The sequence below is a fragment of the Lissotriton helveticus genome, chromosome 7 (assembly GCF_964261635.1).
Source record: "Lissotriton helveticus chromosome 7, aLisHel1.1, whole genome shotgun sequence".
NCBI classification, from domain to species: Eukaryota; Metazoa; Chordata; class Amphibia; order Caudata; family Salamandridae; genus Lissotriton; species Lissotriton helveticus.
The window spans coordinates 835,542,821-835,564,449 of NC_136068.1; the positions used below are offsets into that span (position 1 = coordinate 835,542,821).

The 21,629-nt window shown below is 44.6% G+C and overlaps 1 protein-coding gene across 1 annotated transcript in view; it reads right to left on the bottom strand.

Moving 5' to 3' along the window:
• Positions 1–21,629, bottom strand: part of ANKHD1 (ankyrin repeat and KH domain containing 1) — a 1,380,661-nt gene that overhangs the window by 1,252,085 nt on the left and 106,947 nt on the right. The window contains exon 2 of the mRNA XM_078653327.1: positions 13,836–13,989. Coding sequence (XP_078509453.1) covers positions 13,836–13,989 — 154 coding nt within the window. The remainder of the gene's footprint in view (positions 1–13,835; positions 13,990–21,629) is intronic.

A 21,629-nucleotide genomic window follows, 5' to 3' on the forward strand; every position in this document is an offset into this window, starting at 1 on the left:
AGTTCATTCCAAAGGCATGCAGCCATGAATTGGAAGGACCGTCCTCCCATCCGAACTCGTCTGACAGTGGGTACCTCCACTTTAGCCAGGTCGGCTGACCGCAGCATCCTCCGTGGTGCATAGAAAGCGATACGCTTTCTAATGTAGTTAGGGCCAACAGAGTGGAGGGCTTTGAACGCCAACGTGAGAATTTTAAACCTAATTCTTTTAGAAATAGGTAGCCAGTGCAACCGGTTTAAAAGCAGAGAAGCACTGGCTCTCCTTGGCAGGCGAAATATGGCCCTGGCCGCCGAGTTTTGAACGATCTGCAGTCTGGCCAGAAGGTATTTCGGCAAACCTGCAAAAAGCGCGTTTGCGTAATCTAACCGAGACCCTATTAGCGCCTGGACTACAGTCTTTCGGTATTGCAGGGAGAGCAGTGGAAGAAATTTCCTCAGCATTTTAAGAATGCCGAAGCATTTCCCTGCTAGCCCTACGATATGGGGTCGGAAGGATAGGTCTTCATCAAATACCACTCCCAGAAGTGAAATATAAAAAAAAAAATTGTGACTTTTGCAATAAAGCTTGAAACATTGATAGCGTATATTTGAACCAGTTGTTGTTGAATGGTTGCACAGATTGATTCTGTGAGGAAAGACAACGTCCTTCCAGACAATGTATTTCACAAAAACAGAACAGTGCTTAGAAGCATTAGGGAGCCAAGTGAAGCATTCGTTGCAGTTTTCTCTTACCTTACAACAACTGCGAGGGCAGGGAAATCTTCGCGAGAGCGCGTGCTGCAGTCCGTCCAAAGCTCGCGCCACCGGCCTGCGACCAGGAAGTCAGGCAGGCCGGCTGGGACAACCGGAGACAGGAAGTAGGAGGGCGGGAGCCTACCCCGCCTCCCACGGAAGAGCCGCGATTGTTTGGAGCACCGCAGCAGGCAGGAGCCTACCCTGCGCCCCGGTGCCGAAGAAGGCAGGAAGAGTCCTGCTGCTGGTGAGAGCCGCTGCACCTAGGAAGCCGGTGAGTGGGGCTTCGCCTTGTTATTTGCTGGGCTGCGAGGGCGGGGGGCATGTGTGTGTGCGCGCGCGGCGGGCTGTGTATGTGTGTGTGAGCGTGCGTGTATGTGTCTTGGAGTCTGTGTGTATGCGTGTGTGTGTGTGTGTGTGTGTGTGTGTGTGTGTGTGTGTGTGTGTGACTGTGGGGGGGGGGGGGGGGGGGGTTGCCTGTCTGGGTGCCTGCATGTCTGTGTAAGTGTAAGTGCGTGTGCGCGCGCGTGTGTGTGTGTCTGTGTGCATGCATGCGCGTTAGGCTGACTTGCTGGGAGTATGGGAGGGAAGTGCACGGCGCGGCGCAGGACGGAACGTGCGCCGTCGCGCACACAAATCCAGGAAAAAAGCTCGTAACACCCTCTTGTCCTCCTTCCCCCGTGACAGGCAACATTAGGTCTCCAGCTGGACACCTGCATCCTTCGGATGCAGTTTACCAGCTCGACCTAAAAATAGAGATTCTTCCTTCCACAGTCATCACATGATGTGGCCTGCGAGAGCATTGAGACCCAAGTATGTTTATAACACATCTCTGCTCTGGAAGGGGGGAGGCGGGGCACATCCATGCGCTCACTGGAGTGCGGTGCAGAAGTGGGAGGGGCCTTCCTGTGCTCGGTCTGGACGCCCGACACCCCCCAGGAGATAAAAGGACGGAGCTTTTCGTCCATAGAGGTGGAGAGGAGGGATTCATCCCAAAAATTATAAGCAGGTTTGTTTTGGTAGGACTTTTGAAGCTGCTCTGCAAATGTGCGGTATTTGTCTTCGAAAATATAAAAATGCCAGTCTCCAGGTCTCCGTGACTCTCTGCACCTGTCACACTACTGAGTCTCAAAGGAGGGTGCAATCAGGGGCTTTTGGGGGGTGGGTCGTGGATGTTAACAGAAGAGAAGGAATATGCTACTTACCAGTATGCATCTGTTCTTGGCATAGAGGACTGCAGAGTGGTACATTTATGAATAGATCGCCATCTGGTGTTGGGCTCGGATGATTGCACTTTGTTTTTCTTCTGGAGAAGTCTTTGTCGTCATAGGTGACTCCTCCTCTCGGTGTTAGTGCGCATGGGCATCGGCTCCATCCTTAGATTGTTTTGCCATAGTAGGGTTAGATGGAGTAGTGTAGTATAGTACATAAAGATATGCCCATGTAAATGTATCTAAATAAGATAATGTTGGGACAGACACAGGTTTCCGGGGAGGCAGGGAGGGCATGTACCACTCTGCAGCCCTCTATGCCAAGAACAGATGCATACTGGTAAGTAGCATATTCCGTTCGAGGCATATGGGCTGCAGATGGTACATTTATGAATAGATTGTACAGCAGTTACATCCCTAGCGGTGGTCACCAGTGTCTGTCGCAACTGTTTGAAATAGAGTTTTTAATACAGCTTGGCCCACTCTGGCTTGTTGTGCAGCCTGTACATCAACACAGTAGTGCTTTGTGAATGTATGTGGTGTAGACCAAGTTGCTGCTCTACATATGTCATCTAGGGGAATGTTCCCTAAGAATGCCATAGATGCTCCTAGTTTTCTTGTAGAATGAGCTCTAGGAGGAACAGTTAATGTTCTCTTTGCTTTAATGTAACATATTTGTATACATCTTACAATCCATCTTGCGATGCCTGCTTTAGAGATAGGATTGCCCTTATGTGTTGGGGAAAATGCTACAAATAGTTGTTTAGTTTTCCTGAAGTCTTGTGTTCTTTCTATGTAGTACAAAATGGCTCTTTTAACATCTAGTGTATGTAGAGCCCTTTCTGCCACCGTCTGTGGCTTTGGAAAGAAGACTGGTAATTCCACTGGCTGATTGATGTGGAATGCTGAAATTACTTTAGGCAAGAACTTTGGGTTTGTTCTAAGAACCACTTTATTCTGGTGTAACTGTAGGAATGGTTCTTGTATTGTCAATGCCTGTAATTCGCTTACTCTTCTGAGTGAGGTAATGGCTATAAGGAAGGCCACCTTCCATGTAAGGAATTGTATTTCGCACCTATGCATAGGTTCGAAGGGTGGCCCCATTAGTCTGGTCAGTACTACGTTGAGGTTCCAGACTGGGGAAGGTGGTAATCTTGGTGGAATGACTCTTTTAAGACCTTCCATGAATGCTTTTATCGCTGGTACTCTGAACAGTGATATGCGCTGCCTGTTTTGTAGGTATGCTGCTATAGCTGCTAGATGTACCCTGATAGATGTGTACGCTAGATTACATTGCTGTAAGTGTAATAAGTAGCAAATAATCTCCCTTGTTGATACGTCTAGAGGGTTGATATTGTTATTAGTACAGTGTATAGCAAACCTCTTCCACTTAGCTGCATAGCATGCTCTGGTGGTTGGACGTCTCGCTTGTTTAATTATCTCCATGCAATTTGGGGGGAGATCTAAGTACCCAAATTCTAGGATTTCAGGAGCCAGATCGCTAAGTTCAATTGAGTTGGATCTGGGTGCATTATCTCTCCATGGTTCTGTGTAAGGTGCATGGGTAGAATTCGTAGCTTTTGATGTGGCACTTGTGAGAGTTGCAAGAGCGTGGTGAACCACGGCTGTCTTGCCCACGTGGGTGCTACTAGTATCATGGTCATTGAATGTTGTTGCAGTTTCCTGACCACTAATGGGATTAGTGGGAGAGGGGGAAAAGCGTATGCAAATTTGTTGGACCAATTTATCCATAACGCATTGCCCTGCGACAGGTGATGTGGGTACCTGGACGCGAAGCTTTGGCATTTTGCGTTCTGATGAGTGGCAAATAGGTCTATCTCTGGTTGTCCCCATCTTTGGAAGAATGGCTGCAGTATTTGTTGGTGCAGTCCCCATTAGTGTATTTGTTCCGACTGTCTGCTTAAGATGTCTGCTATCTGGTTTTGGACTCCTGGTAGGTGTTCGGCTAACAGATAGATCTTTTGAGGAATGGCCCATCTCCAAATTTCCTGTGCTAGTCTGGATAATTGGAGAGAGTGCGTCCCCCCCTGTTTTTGAATATAATACATTGCTGTCATGTTGTCTGTTCTGATCAGGACTGCTTTGTGGATAACATGTATCTGGAAGGCTTTCAATGCTAGAAACACTGCCAGTAGTTCTAGATAGTTGATGTGCAGTGTCCTTTCCTGCACACTCCACCTTCCTTGTACTGTGTACTTGTCCATATGTGCTCCCCATCCGGTGAGCGATGCGTCTGCTGTTATTGTCACCTGTGGAATTGGCTCTAGGAACGACCGCCCCTTGGTAATGTTTGTTCTGTTCCACCACTTCAGAGAGCGGTGTGTGCGGTCGTCTACCAACACCAGATCCGTAATCTGCCCTTGAGCCTGATTCCACTGTGTCGCTAAGCATTCTTGTAGCGGACGCATTTGTAGTTTTGCATATGGTATTAGCAGTATGCAGGATGACATCATGCCTAATAGCTGCATGAACACTCTTGCTGTTAGTGAGTGTTGTGGCTGAAATCTCTGAGTGATTGTAAGCATTGCTTGGACCCTGACTGGGTTGGGGTACACTTTGGCTTTTTCTGTGTCTATAGTAGCCCCCAGATATTGTTGAACCTTGTTTGGTTGTAGGTGTGACTTTGTGTAGTTCACCGTGAACCCTAGCTGGTGTAGTAGCTGAATTGTCTTTTGTGTGTCTTGCAGACACTCTTCTTGCGACCTGGCTTTTATTAGCCAGTCGTCCAAGTATGGGAAGACATGAATTTGTTGTCTTCTTAGGTGAGCTGCTACCACTGCCAGGCATTTTGTGAACACCCTTGGTGCCGTCGTGACACCAAATGGAAGGACTTTGAACTGATAATGTTGTCCTTCTACCACAAACCTGAGGTATTTCCTGTGGGCTTTGTGAATAGGGATATGAAAGTAAGCGTCTTTTAGATCCAGTGTAGAAAGAAAGTCCCCTTTCTTCAGTAAAGGAAGTACTTGTTGGAGCGTGACCATGTGGAAATGTTCCGAATTTATGTATGCGTTGAGAGGTCTTAGGTCCAGTATTGGCCTTAGAGACCCGTCCTTTTTGGGAATTAGGAAGTATAGGGAGTATACTCCTGTTCCCTGTTGGTGCTGTGGAACCTTCTCTAGCAGTGATATTACTTCTTGTTTTTATAGTGTCAGGTGATCTTGTTTCATTGGACGCTGTTTGGGGGGGATGTTTGGTGGTGTAGCTGTGAGTTCTAGGCAATAACCATGTTGGATAATTTGTCTTACCCACTTGTCTGATGTGATGTTTTCCCAGACAGGTAGGAACTGTGATAGGCGTCCCCCTACCGGTGTTATATGGTCTGGGGGAAGCTCTATGAAGTCACTGTTTTGGGGTTGGAGAGTTGCGGTTGTTGTTGTTTCCGCGACCTCTACCCTTGTTGTTGTTACCCCTGTATCCACCTCTAGAATTACCTCTGGGTGATGTAGGTGTAAAAGAGGTTTGCTGTTGGTTTGTACCTGTACTTTTGGATCCTCCTCTATAGGTGGATCTAGAAAGGAACCTCTTTGTGTCGGCTGTTGCAATGCTCCCATTGATTTAGCCGTTTCTGTATCCTTCTTCATCTTTTCTAGGGCCTCATCTGTCCCTGTGCCAAAAAGTGTTTTCCCATCAAAAGGTTGGTTCAGTAACGATGTTTGTACCTCTTGTTTGAACCCTGACACTCTGAGCCATGCATGTCTCCTTAACATGATGCTTGTGTTTGTCGACCTTGCCGCAGTTTCTGCCGCGTCTAGGGCGCACTTTATTGAAGTGTTAGTAATTAACTTCCCTTCTTGTATAAGTTGATCTGCTCTCTTTTGATGTTCCTTAGGGAGATGTTTGATGAGTGTTTCTAACTCATCATAATGTGCTCTGTCATACCTTGCAAGTAGTGCTTGCGTATTAGCTATGCGCCAACTGTTTGCCGCTTGAGATGCTACTCTCTTGCCAGAGGCATCTATTAGTTTAGACTCTTTGTCAGGAGGTGGAGCTTCTCCTGTAGATAAAGAGTTTGCTCTCTTGCGAGCGTTTGTGACCACTAGTGAGTCTAGAGGAATTTGCCCCTTAATGTATATTGGGTCTTTTGGAGCTGCCCTATATTTTTTATCAATTCTTGGGTTCAATACCCTAGCCCTCACTGGGTCTTTGAATATCTCTGATGTATGACTGAGAAGGCCCTTAAGCATTGGTAGTGTTCCTGATGTTCTTTGTGCAGTAGGTAGTGTTTCTAATAAGAAGTCCTGTACTTGAGGTCCTGTATGTAGGTCTACCTTATGAAATGTTGCTGCTCTAGTAATGAGTTGTGCAAACCCAGTATTGTCATCAGGAGGTGAAGGTTTTGAGGGATATGACTCCAGGTCGGTATCATTACCTGATCCCACATTATACTCTTCCCATGGGTCTGCCTCCTCTGGGATTGTGTCCTCATCATCCCCAGGGTGTCCCCCCTCCCCTGTGTCACTCTCTCCATCTGTTGTAGGTGTAGATGGGCGTGTGGGAGGAATATCTGGCCTATTGTGAGGAAGAGGCGAAGATGGTGTGTGAGGTTTGGGAGAAGGGGGAGGAGTTGTATTCGTCCCCATTGTTCTCTTCTTTGGATGAGTCTTGTCGTCCAAATGTTCATGTTTCCTCTTTTTAGGTAGTTCTGTGGCTACCTTGCCAGTCTTTGGGTCAATAAACAAAGTCTTTTGTTTAGGATCCGTTCCGTGTTCCTGTGTCGGTACCGCAGTTTTCGGTTCCAAAAGGTGTTTTTTCTTTGCAATGTCCATTTGTATTTTCGGTGCCGAAGTTTTGTTCGGATCCGACTTCTTCGGTATCGAAGATGTCCCCGGTGTCGAGGGTGTTTTCGGTGCCGAAGCGTGCTTCGGTGTCGACATGGACTGCTTCGACTTCGAGCTTTCCTTGACCTGGTGCTTCGGTGTCGATGTGGTCGGTTTATCGGAACCGGAGCCACTATGATGGGGGACCGAGTGTTTCGGTTTCTGTTTCGTTGCCGGGCTCGAAGGCGGGGCGTTGGAAACTTTTTTCGGTTGTCTGACCGGGCTCGAGGGCGGGGTCGACACCGTGCGGGGTCTGTTTTTTGGTAAAGGGACGTCGTCACTCACGGTTTGTTGGACGTCGATTTCCTCGACGTCGGACTCGTCCGCTTCTGACCCCGCCTCGTCGGCCTCTTCTTCCTCCTCTTCTGGGTGCTGGTCCTCGAACAGCTCCGGGATTGCTTGTGACTGCATTCTCGATACCTCGTGTCTTCGGGCTCGACGGTTTCTAATCGTCGATTTTGACGAGAACGCTGCACAGGCCTCACAGTCCCTGGATTCGTGTTCAGGGGACAAGCAGAGGTTGCACACCTCGTGTAGGTCCTTGTGTGGGAACTTAGCACCACACGTTGGACATTTTTTGAATGGAGTCCTTTCCATGGACCCCGGGCTGGACTACGTCGAGTTTCTCGTAGTCGTCGTCCTTCGAACCGAGTCGGTATGGAGTGAAGTCGCGTTCGATAACGATACCGTCGATTTGGAAAGGAATACGCGCCGGTTATAACCTTCTTTGTTGAAGTCGGTCCGGAGCGCTTCAATCCTCATCCGAACCCGATGGCGGAAAAAAACAATCTAAGGATGGAGCCGATGCCCATGCGCACTAACACCGAGAGGAGGAGTCACCTATGACGACAAAGACTTCTCCAGAAGAAAAACAAAGTGCAATCATCCGAGCCCAACACCAGATGGCGATCTATTCATAAATGTACCATCTGCAGCCCATATGCCTCGAACACAGTTTTTGGAGGGTGAGGAAGATTTGCAGAGCTGGTGAGCCCCTCAGATTCTGTGGAAAGCATTTATCATGTTGGGAGGGTGGACATCCTTTCAAGGCCGGTGACACTTTTAAAAGAACATTGGTGAAGAGTCTGTAATAGATCTGTGCCCCCGAGAGGCGAACAGGATTATAGAAGAGCCAGACGTATCGTGGTACTCAAGGTGACATTGTAGAAGTTACTTTTCCTTGGTCAACCCTTAGAAGGCAATCCTGATCCATACCACATTCCAGCCAAAGTGACAAATGTACCTAGAGATGGATTTGTTTGTGATATATGTGCTATGCACCCTAGAGGTGAGTTGATCGTTCCAAAATGCAAATTTCTGTGTTCCAACAATGTCCTCTGATCCCTGTAGAGTAGATATACATTCACCGTGGCTCAGGGAAGAAGGCCAGTGTCTGGAAGAGTTCCAGAAATTCATTGAGAAGCCAACCACTATCCTACTAAAATTTGCTTCTGTGTTGAACAAATCTAACCAGTGTTAATGTTTATGGTAGGGAGGAATAGGAGAGGTGGAAAGTGACGCAAAAAGAGGAGTGAAGCAAGTGAAAAGAATAAAAAAAACAAAGAGATGAAGTAAAGAAAGGCACGAATGAAAGAAGACAGAAGCTGGAACGGGAGCAACAAGAGGACATGGAAGAATTGATTTCGAGTCACTATGATGCAGACTTTGGAACAAGAACATTTAGATTCTGATCTTGATTTCACTTTATCTCGCCATGCGTCTGTTTTGCCTATGTCTCATTTCTCCCGAATTTAGGACACCTTACAGATTGGTTAGAGCATACAACAGTATTATGTGCTGCTATGTAAAAGAAAATAAATGTACTGGAAAGGAAAAGAGAAGGTGCTACTGCGACTTGTGTATCGTTATTTTGTTACACATACGACATAAGGACATTAGTGTGATACGAGTGACGGCGCAGAGTTAGACACATCGCACTGCCACCCCTCTGACGTGTGACAGACAGGCTGAGCACTGCTGGCCCTTCACAGGCATTACTAGCCTGTCACCATCCACCCGATCACCCTACAGCCGATCATCCTTCAAAATTCATGCAAAAATGGCAGGACTTTCTCGAGTCACATATTGATTATCGAATGTTTGTTTAAGTTTCTTCTGTGCATATACACATATAATAAAATGCCTGCTGTGCAGCTTGGTAGTAAGACGTGCTTTCGTTTCTTGAAATGTGCTGCTCCTGTAAAAATATTTGTCTCATTCGACTACACTCCGTTTACAGAGTAAACGTTTGCTATGTTTGCCTCATTTCTGTATATGTATTTTAAAAATCAATAAAAATGTAGCGCAAAGAGCGGGGCGGACTCTCAGGCCAGTCCCCTCTTCTCATAGCTGAGCCAGTTTTATCGTCAATTTTCCCGCAGCTTTACACATTCCAGCTTTGATTTGCTTCACGGTGACTTTATCGGCTGTCGGTGGATCACCCACTGTATCATTTCCATTCACTCAGATTAGGGTGCAGAATCCAGCAGCGCCGCTGTTCACAGCAGACAGGTCCCAGCATGACCTCCAATCCTAGCTCCTCCCCGAATCCTCGGACCACGCCCAGGCTCTGTCCACGTGCAGCAGGCCACCTAACCCTGTTACAGCCCGTTCTCAGAGAAGGCACCCGAGGCGGCTACGTCCTCATAATTGGATTTGAAATCCGCACAGCATTATTGACATTCTCATTGTGTGTGCCCGGGGCTTCCACGCCCTGGCCTGGGTGCACAGCCCTGTGTGTGCGCGCGCGTGCGGGGGGGCTGTGTATGTGTGTGTGCGTGCGTGCGTGTGTGTATGTGTCTTGGAGTGCGTGTGTGAGACTGGGGAGGGGGTGTGTGTGTGTGAGCGAGTGTCTGTCTGTATGCGCGCGCATGTGTACGGGACGGGACGGGACGTGCGCGTTCGCGCACACGAATCCAGGAGAAAAAGCTCGTACACCCTCTTGTCCTCCTTCCCCCCAGACTGATCACTATACGTCTCCAGCTGGACACATGCATCCTTGCGGATGCATTACCAGCGAGACCCAAAAAACATTATAGTTCGGCTCAGATTACACCAATACAAAACCATAGAATTTTAGCAGTTCTAGCTAACCGAGCGAACTATAACTTACGTCAATGCACTGCTTATGACCTCACATATTACATCCCTCATGACATGGTCAGTGATATCACTGATAACATCAAGTGAGTAAGTGTTTTTAAGAGTTTATTGGTATTAAACATATATTCTAACCTACTACAAAAGTTAGATTGGTATACTAGTTGTACTACTGAGAGACACTATCTCGATCGTGTGATCTGAGGAGGTGTGTGACTATCAGTATGTGAGTGGGTGCATAAGTAGTTATGCGAGTAGCTGTGTGGGTTTGTGGGTGTATCTGTGGCTCTATGAGTGAGTGATTGGTGTGTGAATGACTGTATGGGTGAGTGAGCAAATAAGGGAGTGCTTGTATGGATTTGTGAATGGGTATGTAAGTGGTTGAGTGGATGTATAGGTGAATAAGTCTGCTTGAGTAGCTGTATGGGTGAGTGTATGGCTGTGTGGGCGAGTGGCTGGTTGCGTGAGTGGCTGTATTGGTGAGTAAATGGTTGCGTGAGTGGCTGTATGAGTGAGTGATTTCCCTGGATTAGGGAGTGGGTGAGAGTACTTGTATAGGTTTGTGAGAGGTTGTATGGTGTGGATATATAAGGGGTAAATTGCATACCAGGCAACTAAGTTATGGATAAAGTGAGATTTTCTGTAGGTGCACTAGAAGTCATCACATTTCTTTAGTCGGTTAAAATAGAACATCCATAAAAATTCAGCCAATAAAATACATCGAGAACTATGAAAGCAAATTAAAACTCCAAATACTAAATTGCACAGGGCCATAACAAACAGCAACATCAATCATTGGAAATATACATAGAATATTAAACGCTAGGTCAATTAAACATCCACAGAATCTCGTGGCTGATCAAGTCAACCATCAAGTGTCTTTCTGAGGTTAACTGGTACAGTTAAAAAAGAGCAACTGAATAGCATGAGAATTCAACACACAATAGTTGTTGAAACAGGGTGGGACATACTTACCTAAAATTTCTACCCCTCAATAGAGGCAGGATTAAAATCTTTTTGGAGCTTAAAGCATAACAAAATGTAGGATTTCTTGTGGATACAAAAAGTCGCAGCCACAAGAACCCGAGATTCTGACATTCTGCTACACATTTGGGATCACCAACAACCTGGGTAATAAGTTCAACCTAAATCTTGTTAGCATGAATCATTGGGAGTAATTGCTAACAAATGACAAATATGGCTCAGTACCAGAAGAAGTTTCCAAGACAATATATCCACGGACTGAGGGCTTGAATAGTTCCTCTTCTTCCCTTGAAGACTGTCACCACTTAAGAATATGTTTAAGGGTCCAAGCTAGGTTGAGATTAGTGAGGGAACAAGGGCATTCAAATATGGCAAGTCTAATTATAATAACAAAAGTCACTTAGATATTTCAACCATAGAATTGACAGTCATTTATCTAGAGTAAGACAATCGCTTAAAATAGCCCTATTCAATGTTCACTCAGATCTAACCCATACAGTGACCCATACCAATAAGGGTGCGAAGATATATTGTGTCACAAAGATAATTAAGGGCAATTTCCTGATATACAATATAGGAAGGAATAGACTGAGGAATACTCCGGAGACTCCTGTAAAATTATTTTCGACAAGCTGCAAAGTAGAGCTAGTTGCAGAACCCCAAATGTCACAACCATAAGGAACTGAAGACAGTCACCTCACATTATATACTTTCAACAGGGCAGTTATTGGTTTCTTTGCCAGCCTAGATGAAAAGGCAGAAACTGAGGTGATTAGACCTTAATAAAACATTCTTTTTACTTATTAAGAGGGGGGACCAAGTACGAACACGGTCAAAAAGTAGAGTTAAACAAGAATGTGGCAGGGCCTCTTGCGCAAAGTTTCTTCTATTCCCTAACCATCAAATAAAAAAAGTCTTCAATTTAGTGCTCCAAGGAAGAGGGCTGCCACTAATGCCCACACGTGAGAACTGGAAACATTCAGTCCTGTAGAGTCAACAGATTATCCTGAGCACCAGCAAATGTACACAAAAATGTGTTCAATTCTTCTTGTTTGCAAACAGGAAGGGGTGGGAGCACACTACTGACCTCCCAGCACAGTCGCCCCTTAGCATTATGGTAAATGCAGTTTGTAGTGCATGCTTACTTGGTATTTTAAGCGCTTAGAGACCCCCGGGTTATAACGCGCTATATAAATCAAATAAATAAATAATAATAAATAAAATATTTTGCTGGAGTGTTCCACCAAAGTTGGTGCAGGTTAGTGCTGTACATCTCTAGACACAAGTGTTTCTGGATTATATCCTTCATCAGTAGAGCTAAACAAAAAACGATTTTCATCTGGTGTGGCTGAGCAGGCTGCCACAATTCTTACAGGTCTCAGTACCTCTCACAGGCGCATCTCCACAAGCTCGTCAGCTCAATGGCTCAAGGGAGCCTTTTCAAACAGGAAGGGGTGGGAGCACACTGCTGACCTCCCAGCACAGTTCGCCCCTTAGCATTATGGTAAATGCAGTTTGTAGTGCATGCTTACTTGGTATTTTGCTGGAGTGTTCCACCAAAGTTGGTGCAGGTTAGTGCTGTACATCTCTAGACACATGTGTTTCTGGATTATATCCTTCATCAGCAGAAGTAAACAAGCTGACGAGCTTCGGAGATGCACCTGCGTGCCTGTGAGTGGTACTGTGACCAGAGAGGAACTTGGAAGCATTTTCAGCAACCCCAGATGATTTTTCTTTGCTCTCTAAAACAGCTGCTCGCTACTGATGAAGGGCTCAACCCAGAAACACGTGTCTAGAGATATACAGCAATGTCTGCACCAACTTTGGTGAAAAACTGTGTACTGCAATTACCAGGATGCAAAGGGGCGAACTGTGCTGGGACTGTGAGGCAGTGTGCTCCCAACCCCCATTCTTCTTGTTTTCAGTTAGGTTTATTTCCAAGAAAACTTCTTCAGAAGCCACAGAATATTTGGTTTACCACGCCATTCGAGACTGTTCGAGGAGTACTCTCCATTCTACAGGTGAACTAGCATTCATACAGATATTCTTTGATTTGGATAAGAAGATTTAAACTAACTGAGAGAATAACAAATTTAGCTTGGACCATTTTGAGGTTGTTATGAGAGCCCTGATAAAGTCAGTGATGTCTACTCATCAACTCTGACGAAACACGTGTTGGTTGTGGCTATATAAAGAATATTCTGTGGCTTCTGAAGAGGAGAGGCTGTGGCTTCTGAAGAAGTTCTGTTGGAAAACAATCTCCTCCCTCAGACATCATGGGTCACAGAAACTGCCAAGTAGAAAGAGAACTTTCGGTCCAATAGAATCTCTCTTCAGTGTTGAAATGTAACCTCATTTTATTTAAGGGAGAGATAGTCACAGAATATGTTGCTCATTTTTAGCTACAAGCCTTCGGTGGCATGTAAAACAAAATGTAAAACAAAATGCATGTTTTATGTTATCAAAGACTTTCCCTTGCCTTATACTATTTTATAAAGTACAGAAACACAAATATCACATGTCCCTCCTGGATTTCAGATGCCTAAAAGATGTATTATGTGCCAAGGCGCCAACCTCACCAATTTCAAACACATCAGGATTATAGAAAGCATGCAACTCTACACAATATTCTTGGGGGAACACTTTTTTGGTTATACTCTAAAAGTTCCTTTGTGATTGTCAAGACAGAAAAGTGTTTTCTCTGATGTCTGCAGCGAAACTCTATCCAACTACTATGGCGATTCTGAGCAACAATACTGGCGAGGTACCTAAATCTCAGTGCTGCCTACTCTCTAAAGACATTGGTTAATTATAATGTAGTTTTGCGCAACTGATGCACTGCCATTTTTTTTCTCTTATCTTCAAATCACATGCAATGTTAAATCCTCATTAAATTACTAGAATTAAAAATGCATTATGGACATAAGAATCCATGAAGCTGAACATGAAAAAAGACAAACAAACCATACCTGCAGCTTCTAGCAAGGCTTCTAATCGTGCTTGGGTCTCTGGATCAACGGTTTTTAAATCTGTTCCTTCCACAGCACTTGACAAAAAAAGTTCTGATGCAGTTTTTAGCACTGGGTTATCCAGATCCTCTTGGTCCAAAATAAATGACTCTACCTAAAGAAAATAAGAAAAAAAATACAAAAATTAGATATAGATTTTTGGGCACTACATACTTTCAGTTATTATTCTCTACAAAGTCATTGTATCTGAACCATGTGCTCAGTAGATATGTCAAAGGGGGGGAAAAATCCAACTCCTGTCCATGCTGAGCACACTCAAGAACAATGTTTCTTACCTGCAGATGGCCAATCAGGACAGCCCTCGTTTTACTCACAACCTACATTTCAAGACAAAAGACTCCATTTTTAAAATGCCGTTTAGGGCCACGACATTTGGCACATCATCATCAACTCTGCAGGAGTCTTGGCCACATAGAGTATCCTCTTGCACAATTTTTTTTAGTACTTTATTGGGTCCAGCCCCTTGTGTTAACAGCAACCTCATGGAGGTTGTTAAACTAATCAGTATGGATTCTGTACCAGACCACACTCTAGAGCATAGAACCACACTTTTATTTCAAATTATTTAAATACTGGCATCTGACAGTCTACTACAAGCCCCATCTGTCCAAATGAATCTCAAAGTTCCACAAATGGTAAAATCATTGGTAAAGTTATTAGGTCTGGTGTGGACTGCCAGCATTTTTACTTTGGTAGTGCTTGTATTTTTTGTTATCACGGTTTTTGTAAAACCTTATTTTTGATGCACTGCCAGGCATTCGCCAATATATTTAAAACAAATGAACAATGGTTAAAAGCAAAAATATTGTTGTGCCTCACAGAGCACACTTTGCCATAGCATACCCTGGTTCTGAATGGAACTTTTTTATGGATGTGCTCTTTCTTAAAAGAGCAGAATAACATCACTCACAATGACTGATAAGGGCTGACCCATTGTTCCGTGCTTGCGTAGAGGGACGAAACATGTGAATGACTCCAAGTATTTTAAACCTATTATTTGAGTAAAATGAAAAGATCGTGAACGTCAGATTTTAATACACATTTAAAATGTAGCTTGATAACTTTTAGCAAATGGAAAAATACAAGAACCCTCCCCTCCCTCAGTCGAACCTTCCCACAATCCTTAACTTCCTGATAAACATTCCACGCATTGATCATACTTAATGCTCAGCTTCAACACCATTATGTCATATTGAGCCCTCATCATTTCTCTGCTCCCTCACAACTTCATGATTTCCAACCAAGATAACCCCACTGCTTGGCTCCATTTGCGATCCTACCCAATTTCCATTGTTCAATAAGACGGAAATAAAGCATTCTGCACTTATACTCGGATCATTAATAGTATTTCTATTCATGATTGTGGGGCTCGACATAATTCCAAATATTTGCTGGTGAATATTGTTTTGATGGCTGATCAAATTGTGCTCTTCGCTACGTCCATTACATATTCACTACTGATCTCTACTGTGGAGGAAGACAGATTGGGGGAGGTTTAGGAGATCCTGGGACATGGATTGTTCAAGTCCAGGATTTAAGAAATAGTGAGGGACATAGCCTTGACGCCTGTGACTACTCCTCATAATATCTCTGACCAGGCACATCAGTGGTGTACGGTGCCGAGGATCAGTGAGCCTTCCCCAGACAGATTGTGACATTTAGCGTCAAGCAAGATTATATTCACAGTGCTGACAGTTTATTTTAATGCTCTACAGCTTATTTCCTGGGTACTCAGGAAACCAACATGGTCATCTTTCCTGAATAGGGCCTGAGGGTGTATGCTATGGTCAAATGAGACACCCACAACTATGCAGGCTATTAACTCCTTGAGCTTCACAGAAGCAACCAAGCTTGTCAATTAAGTCGATGCATCGATAGACTCCCAAACTATCCCCTTAGCCCTCACACCGGACAGCATGTAAGAATGGATTTTAAAACCCAATCATTGGACCATGGACTCTCCGCAAGCAATATGTACAGATGAGCTACATATTCAAAAGCAATCTGAAATTAGACAAAAGGCTAAAAACATTAGAATATTTTTAAAACACCATCTAAATAAACACAATATTATAAGTAGGGTTATATGGCTGATTAAACAAAGCACACACAAAAAATCCAGGATCGTGAACTAGTCTCGGACAACTTCAGGTCTCATGTTCTCGTTGAATTAATACCCCACATATAAGCAGAGAGAGATCTGAGGTAGTCTATTTTTGTCTCTCAGTGACAAAAAGATCACCAAGGCCGATCTGTCCCTTAGCAACAAAAAAATGAAATCACCAAAGTCGAATAGTAACATTTTTAACAAATTGAGATGGCTGCTAGCAGGCGACTCAATTATAATAAGTGGACAGGTTCAGAAATAACTGTTTAAAATGCGTAAAAATCAACTAGATGCACTGAAATATCCACATTAATTAGACCTAAGGAGACGGAGCAAAGGCTGCTCTCGAGACTGGATTTGGTCTAATCTCCACAACTCGGGCAGCAACCTTCAACTTCACATACAGCTCTCCTTGACAGGACAAGCATGTCAGATGATTTTTCTGCCCTCTTCACCACCTCGTCCAATCAATACACACACACATGATTTTGAGACTTCAACATTCAACTCCAGAAGAAAAAAAAAGACCTCGTAGACACTCGAAATGGTACACCACGTCACAAATAAACACGCATAAAAGATCACATCCAGACTCATCTTCTAGACATAACCAACCATCCAATGCAAGCTGCCAACACCCTGAGAGTGGTGGACAGATCCCCTTGCCAACTCAATCACCCTGTTTAGCATCCACCAATACATTTAGGCCAAAGCGAAATAGGGCAGCAAACCTTCAGAGGCTTCAAAGACTTCTTAGACAGCCTCAAGCCCAAAACTCTTCTCTCACCCAGAAACACCACGTTGATATCAATACCCTCCTAAAAGACTTCAATGCATTTCTGGAAAAAAAACATGTCAACATCCACACTCTAAGCATAAAAGAAAACTGCAAACTGAACCCTTCAGCAACAAGGTACTCCAGGGCCTTTATGACAACAAACGCTCCATCATGAGAAAGGAAAACTGAAGAAAAACAGAAGCCCAATGACCTCATGCTAAGAGAGTCTCTCCATGAATCACTTCGACAACTCATCACAACAACCGAAGTCAAGTACAATACCTTTAACGAACCATCAGAAGGTGAACGCTCTTCAAAACAATCAACTATACTAAACCTGCCTGACCGGCATATACTACACTCCAAAGACCAAATCCAGTAAACACTTCTTCAATGATAGAACAGACAATTTGATTTCCCAGCAACATCAAGCCTATTTCTTCTCTGAAATAAATACCACCATACTGAATCATAGAATGGTCACCATTCATGCCCGTGTCTCTCGCAGATCTTGCCAACATACTCAACTCGCTCAAAGCCCATGAAGATGATGTCCTACTTTCGTACTTCAGCAAAGCCTTCTTTGGAGACTTACCTCTACTCACCATTGTCAATGCTTTCCTCACTCCAAGCATCTTTCCTGAAGCTCTCAAGACAGGTCATATCCTCACTCCTGAAACAACTCCCATTAGTCCCGGGTGACCTTGCCAACTACTGACCCATCACTGGCAAGCTCATCAAAAAGCAGTCAATGTACAACTTCAAGATCACATCAATGCTAATCATCTCCTGCACGAAGATAGCGACCCAACAAATCACAGAGGACTCCCTCCTAACTACAGTATAAGATGGCTCATGACCTCTGCTATTATTGGGCCTCTCACTTGCCTTAGAATCGTCCTGCAATCATCCACACCCTGAAGTTTTTAATGGGATTAACTGCAAAACACCCTTCACTTTTTTTCCTTTCACCTAATCAGTTTGTTTACATGGGCACCTCCAAGTCTAAGAGGATTCTGATAACCTGCTGATTTCCCCACAAGAACAACAAGCAACAATTAACCCAAACCTTGCTCAACAACATGAGCCTGGATGTATTCAAGCCCCAAATTCACCCATTGGCATGTCACTCTGATTCGCCCCGGGCACAGTTCTCCCCTTCAAGGAACAGATCACGAAAAAAACAAAAAACAGCCCCGTATCATGTCCCTCTAGAAAGTGAAAATATGAACGCTACAAGGGGACTTCAGTACTGTCTTTCAATTTCTCATACCATTGCATCTGGATGGTACCAATGCCCTGCCCCACAGTCCGTCAGAATCTGCACTGGCCCATTAAGGTAATCCTATATGCCTTACCACGCCTTAATTAGTGTTGTGTAGAAATAGATCATTCCCACCCTGTATCATGTGCAATGCTATCACGACTGGCACCCCTGCCTATCCGGCTGACATGCTCACAACTACCCGTAGCACTGGGCATACCCACAGCCATGACACTTTCAGATTAGCACCCAAAGGGATGATATTGAACAACAGGCTTCTCTACTCCACAGCTAGCCAAACTGCCTCAGCACATCAATCTCATGAAGAAACCTAACGCTCAAGCAACAAATCAGTCCACTATAAAGACAAGCATTCGCAAAGCCAATCTGTTTTGCCTTCATGACCAATTGGCTTATAAATGATTTTTAGCCACAATGCACAGCATTCGAGATGCAGTGCAGCAAGTCCAAAGGAAAAAAAGCCTGCATAATGTACACACCTACATAATGACAAAGTAGCTTTTTTCTCTGTTTAGTTGCTGGTTTTTCTAAAGCAGGAAGAGCAGAAGCAACAAAGAGTGAGGGGTGAATGGTGAAGTAACACTAAGGAGGGAAGTGCGAACAGCGAGGCAACAGAACAGGAAGCGAAAGCAACATGGGAGGCTGGAGGGGGACACAACCTACGGGGGAGAGCAGGTGCAAAATCAACATGGAGGGCGCAGGTGGGGTGAAGCAATGGGTAGAGGTGAAAGATGTGGGGAGAAGCAATCACAAAACAAAAAGCAACACGGAATGTAGGGGAAGAAACGTACATAAGGGAGACTGCCTGAAAACACACATACTAATGAACTGTCACATAAAAGAAAAACGTGGTGCTTGAAAAGCACGCAGTGGTGCCCGACAAAGACATTTTAAAGAAGCAATGCTCCACGTGAGGGGCAAACAGAAGACTGACAACTTGAGAGGGACAAGGAAAGCATGTGCGCGGTCTAGTAGGCTCAACCTAAAAAAGTAGGCCAGGGTCTGGTCTGTCCCTCATCCAGCTGCAGCCCGCTGGAGAAGCTGCAGGCTACAAACTAGAAAGTCTAATTTCATAACAAGACCGGAGGCTACCATTATGCTTATATCTTTTAATTGCAGACCAAGCAGCCGCATATGTCACAAAGTAAAAGTTCCATACTAGAACATTACAGACCTAACAATAGCAGTAATCACTAGGCAATCAACCTCTTTTAAATGCGGCTCCAAGCAGATAAGTCAACTTCTTGTTGCCTCCCGAAACATTCTTTACCCCTTACTTTTCCTTTATCGTTAATTGATTTATTATGTTCATGGATATATTGCTATGATTGATATTATGTCTGCCTTAATAACTCTTTTTCCCCTGCAGGGTTATTATGCCTTTTTTTTTTTACTTTATTTGCGGCTTACCGCCCTTATTCCCCCCTCGTTTTGGGCTCCCGACCTCCAATTTACGGAGGTCAGCTCCCACCCTATTCCCGTTATGTTTAGTTATGCCTTTGTATTGTTTTGCGCTCTCGCGCACTTTTGAGACAAACTGAGCCGGCGCTTCGACCTACACTCACTTGTGGTCAGCTGCCTCCACTTCCTTACGTGTCCGCGACCGGCTGGCCCGTTTTTCGGTGTCTTCACCGAGCTAGCCGGCCGCGTTGTAATTCACCAATTTCCTTTCTTTCCTTCGTCTTCAGGATTAGAGGAAAGGCCGTCGGCAACATGCGCGCAGGGTCGTGTTGCTGATGGGGGCCTTTCCTCTGTCCTCGAGCTAATAATACCAGTTATTTCGGCAACAGATGGTCGCGATCAAGCTCCTTCAACCGATCAGTTGTTTCCCTTCTTCCGCCCACCGAGCCTTGCACATTAACTCTTTATTATTAGAGTTTTAGCCCATTTAGCTTAACTCTGGAATAATAAGTTGCCAACTTTTATAAATGTATCTGCGTTCTCAGGTATATTTGAAATATAAAAAATAATTATATATATATAAAAAAAAAAAAGGGGGGGTTTAAATATATATATCAGGCATCAGGGAAGATCATACTTTTTGACCATGTCTGACACAGATTCAGAACAAGCAAATGCGGCTGAATCTGATTTTCATAACGAAACCATCAGAAACCTTATTCACAAGGAGATGAGATCGTGTATGTTCGACGCTTTCTCAAGTCATGTCCTCTAAAAGATCATTCCCCTTCGAGGAGGATGTCATTCCCGAGGCAGACTTTACATATCAGAACAATCTTGATGAATTCAGGGGTAAGAGGCACAAAAAAAGAAATACTGAGTTTACCCCAGAGAGCACGGGAGGTCCTAGCACCTCAAACTTTGGAGGAGGTCTTAGCACCTCGTTTGACTCGGGTGTCCCTAGCAGCACAAGATCAAGAGGTGTCCTCAGCGGCACAAATTTAATGGGTGTCCCTTGTGGCACGAAATATCAAAGTGCTCAAGACAATATTAATGATCTTGATTCTATTCCCAATGAGAATGATGATGCCTCCGGTTTCCCGGATGAATACATCCTTGATCTTGATGAGGACTGAGATTTTGACTCTCTCCTCTTTAATGACAATACTCCTCCTTCTTTTAAGGATAGCGACCTGGACCCTTTGGGTGAGGATATGGTCTCTGCCTTTAATATTAAACACCCTAGGAGCTCTGAATGGACCCCCCACGAGCATGTGTCTAAATTCATTACCAAGTGGCTTAGGAATCCTTTAGGAGGGAGACGCGGAATCTCTTGAGAGCCGAATGCTCAAGGCCTTCCATCGAGGGTAAGGTGTGCCAGACCGCAAACCTCGATTCAGAATTAATTACCTACCTTTTTAAACTTGGTAGAGATCCCCGAAAAGTACTAGAAAGGTCCTTGAAAATCTGCCAAGACAAAGTTTTAGACATCCCCGGTCCCTTGACTTAAATAATTGATGCTGCAGAAGAGAGCTACCTCAATGACTCCCCTCTGGACACTTGCTCCATTCAGGGTTGGAGTCAGAGAGCTCTTGTATTGTTAGGAAACGCTAATGCCGGTCTCAACTCAGAGAGAAGAAGGGTTGTCTGGACTAAAATTAGCCCTAAATTGACTGACTTGGCCGACAAAGAAACTTCTATTAACCCTAGAGGTCTACTTTTTGGGGAAGATTTAATTAAGAGCTTGGGTAAGTACGTCTCTACTTTCACTGCCCTGGATAAGGCACAGTAAAACATGAAGAAAGTATTTAATTCAAATAACCTTTTTGGAAGAGCCGGAAGAAGGGGCCAGTCTTCCGGCCGCTTCAATCGACGGCCCTATTCGAGATCAAGAGGTTATGGTGGAAGAGGATTCCAACCCCCAAGCCAGCCTCAATTCTATCCCCCGAGTGTAAGAGGCTTTCTTTCGAGAGGATTAAGGGCGAGAGGAGCTCCCGCCGACACCAACCCTCAAAGTGAGTATTCCTCCCCCTACCCTTTCTTCAAATCCAAAAGTGGGAGGGAGACTGAAGTTCTTTTACCACAACCGGAAACTTATCACTCAAGATCCTGGAGTACTAAATACCGTACTCGGTTTTTCTTTAGATTTCACTCAAACTCCAT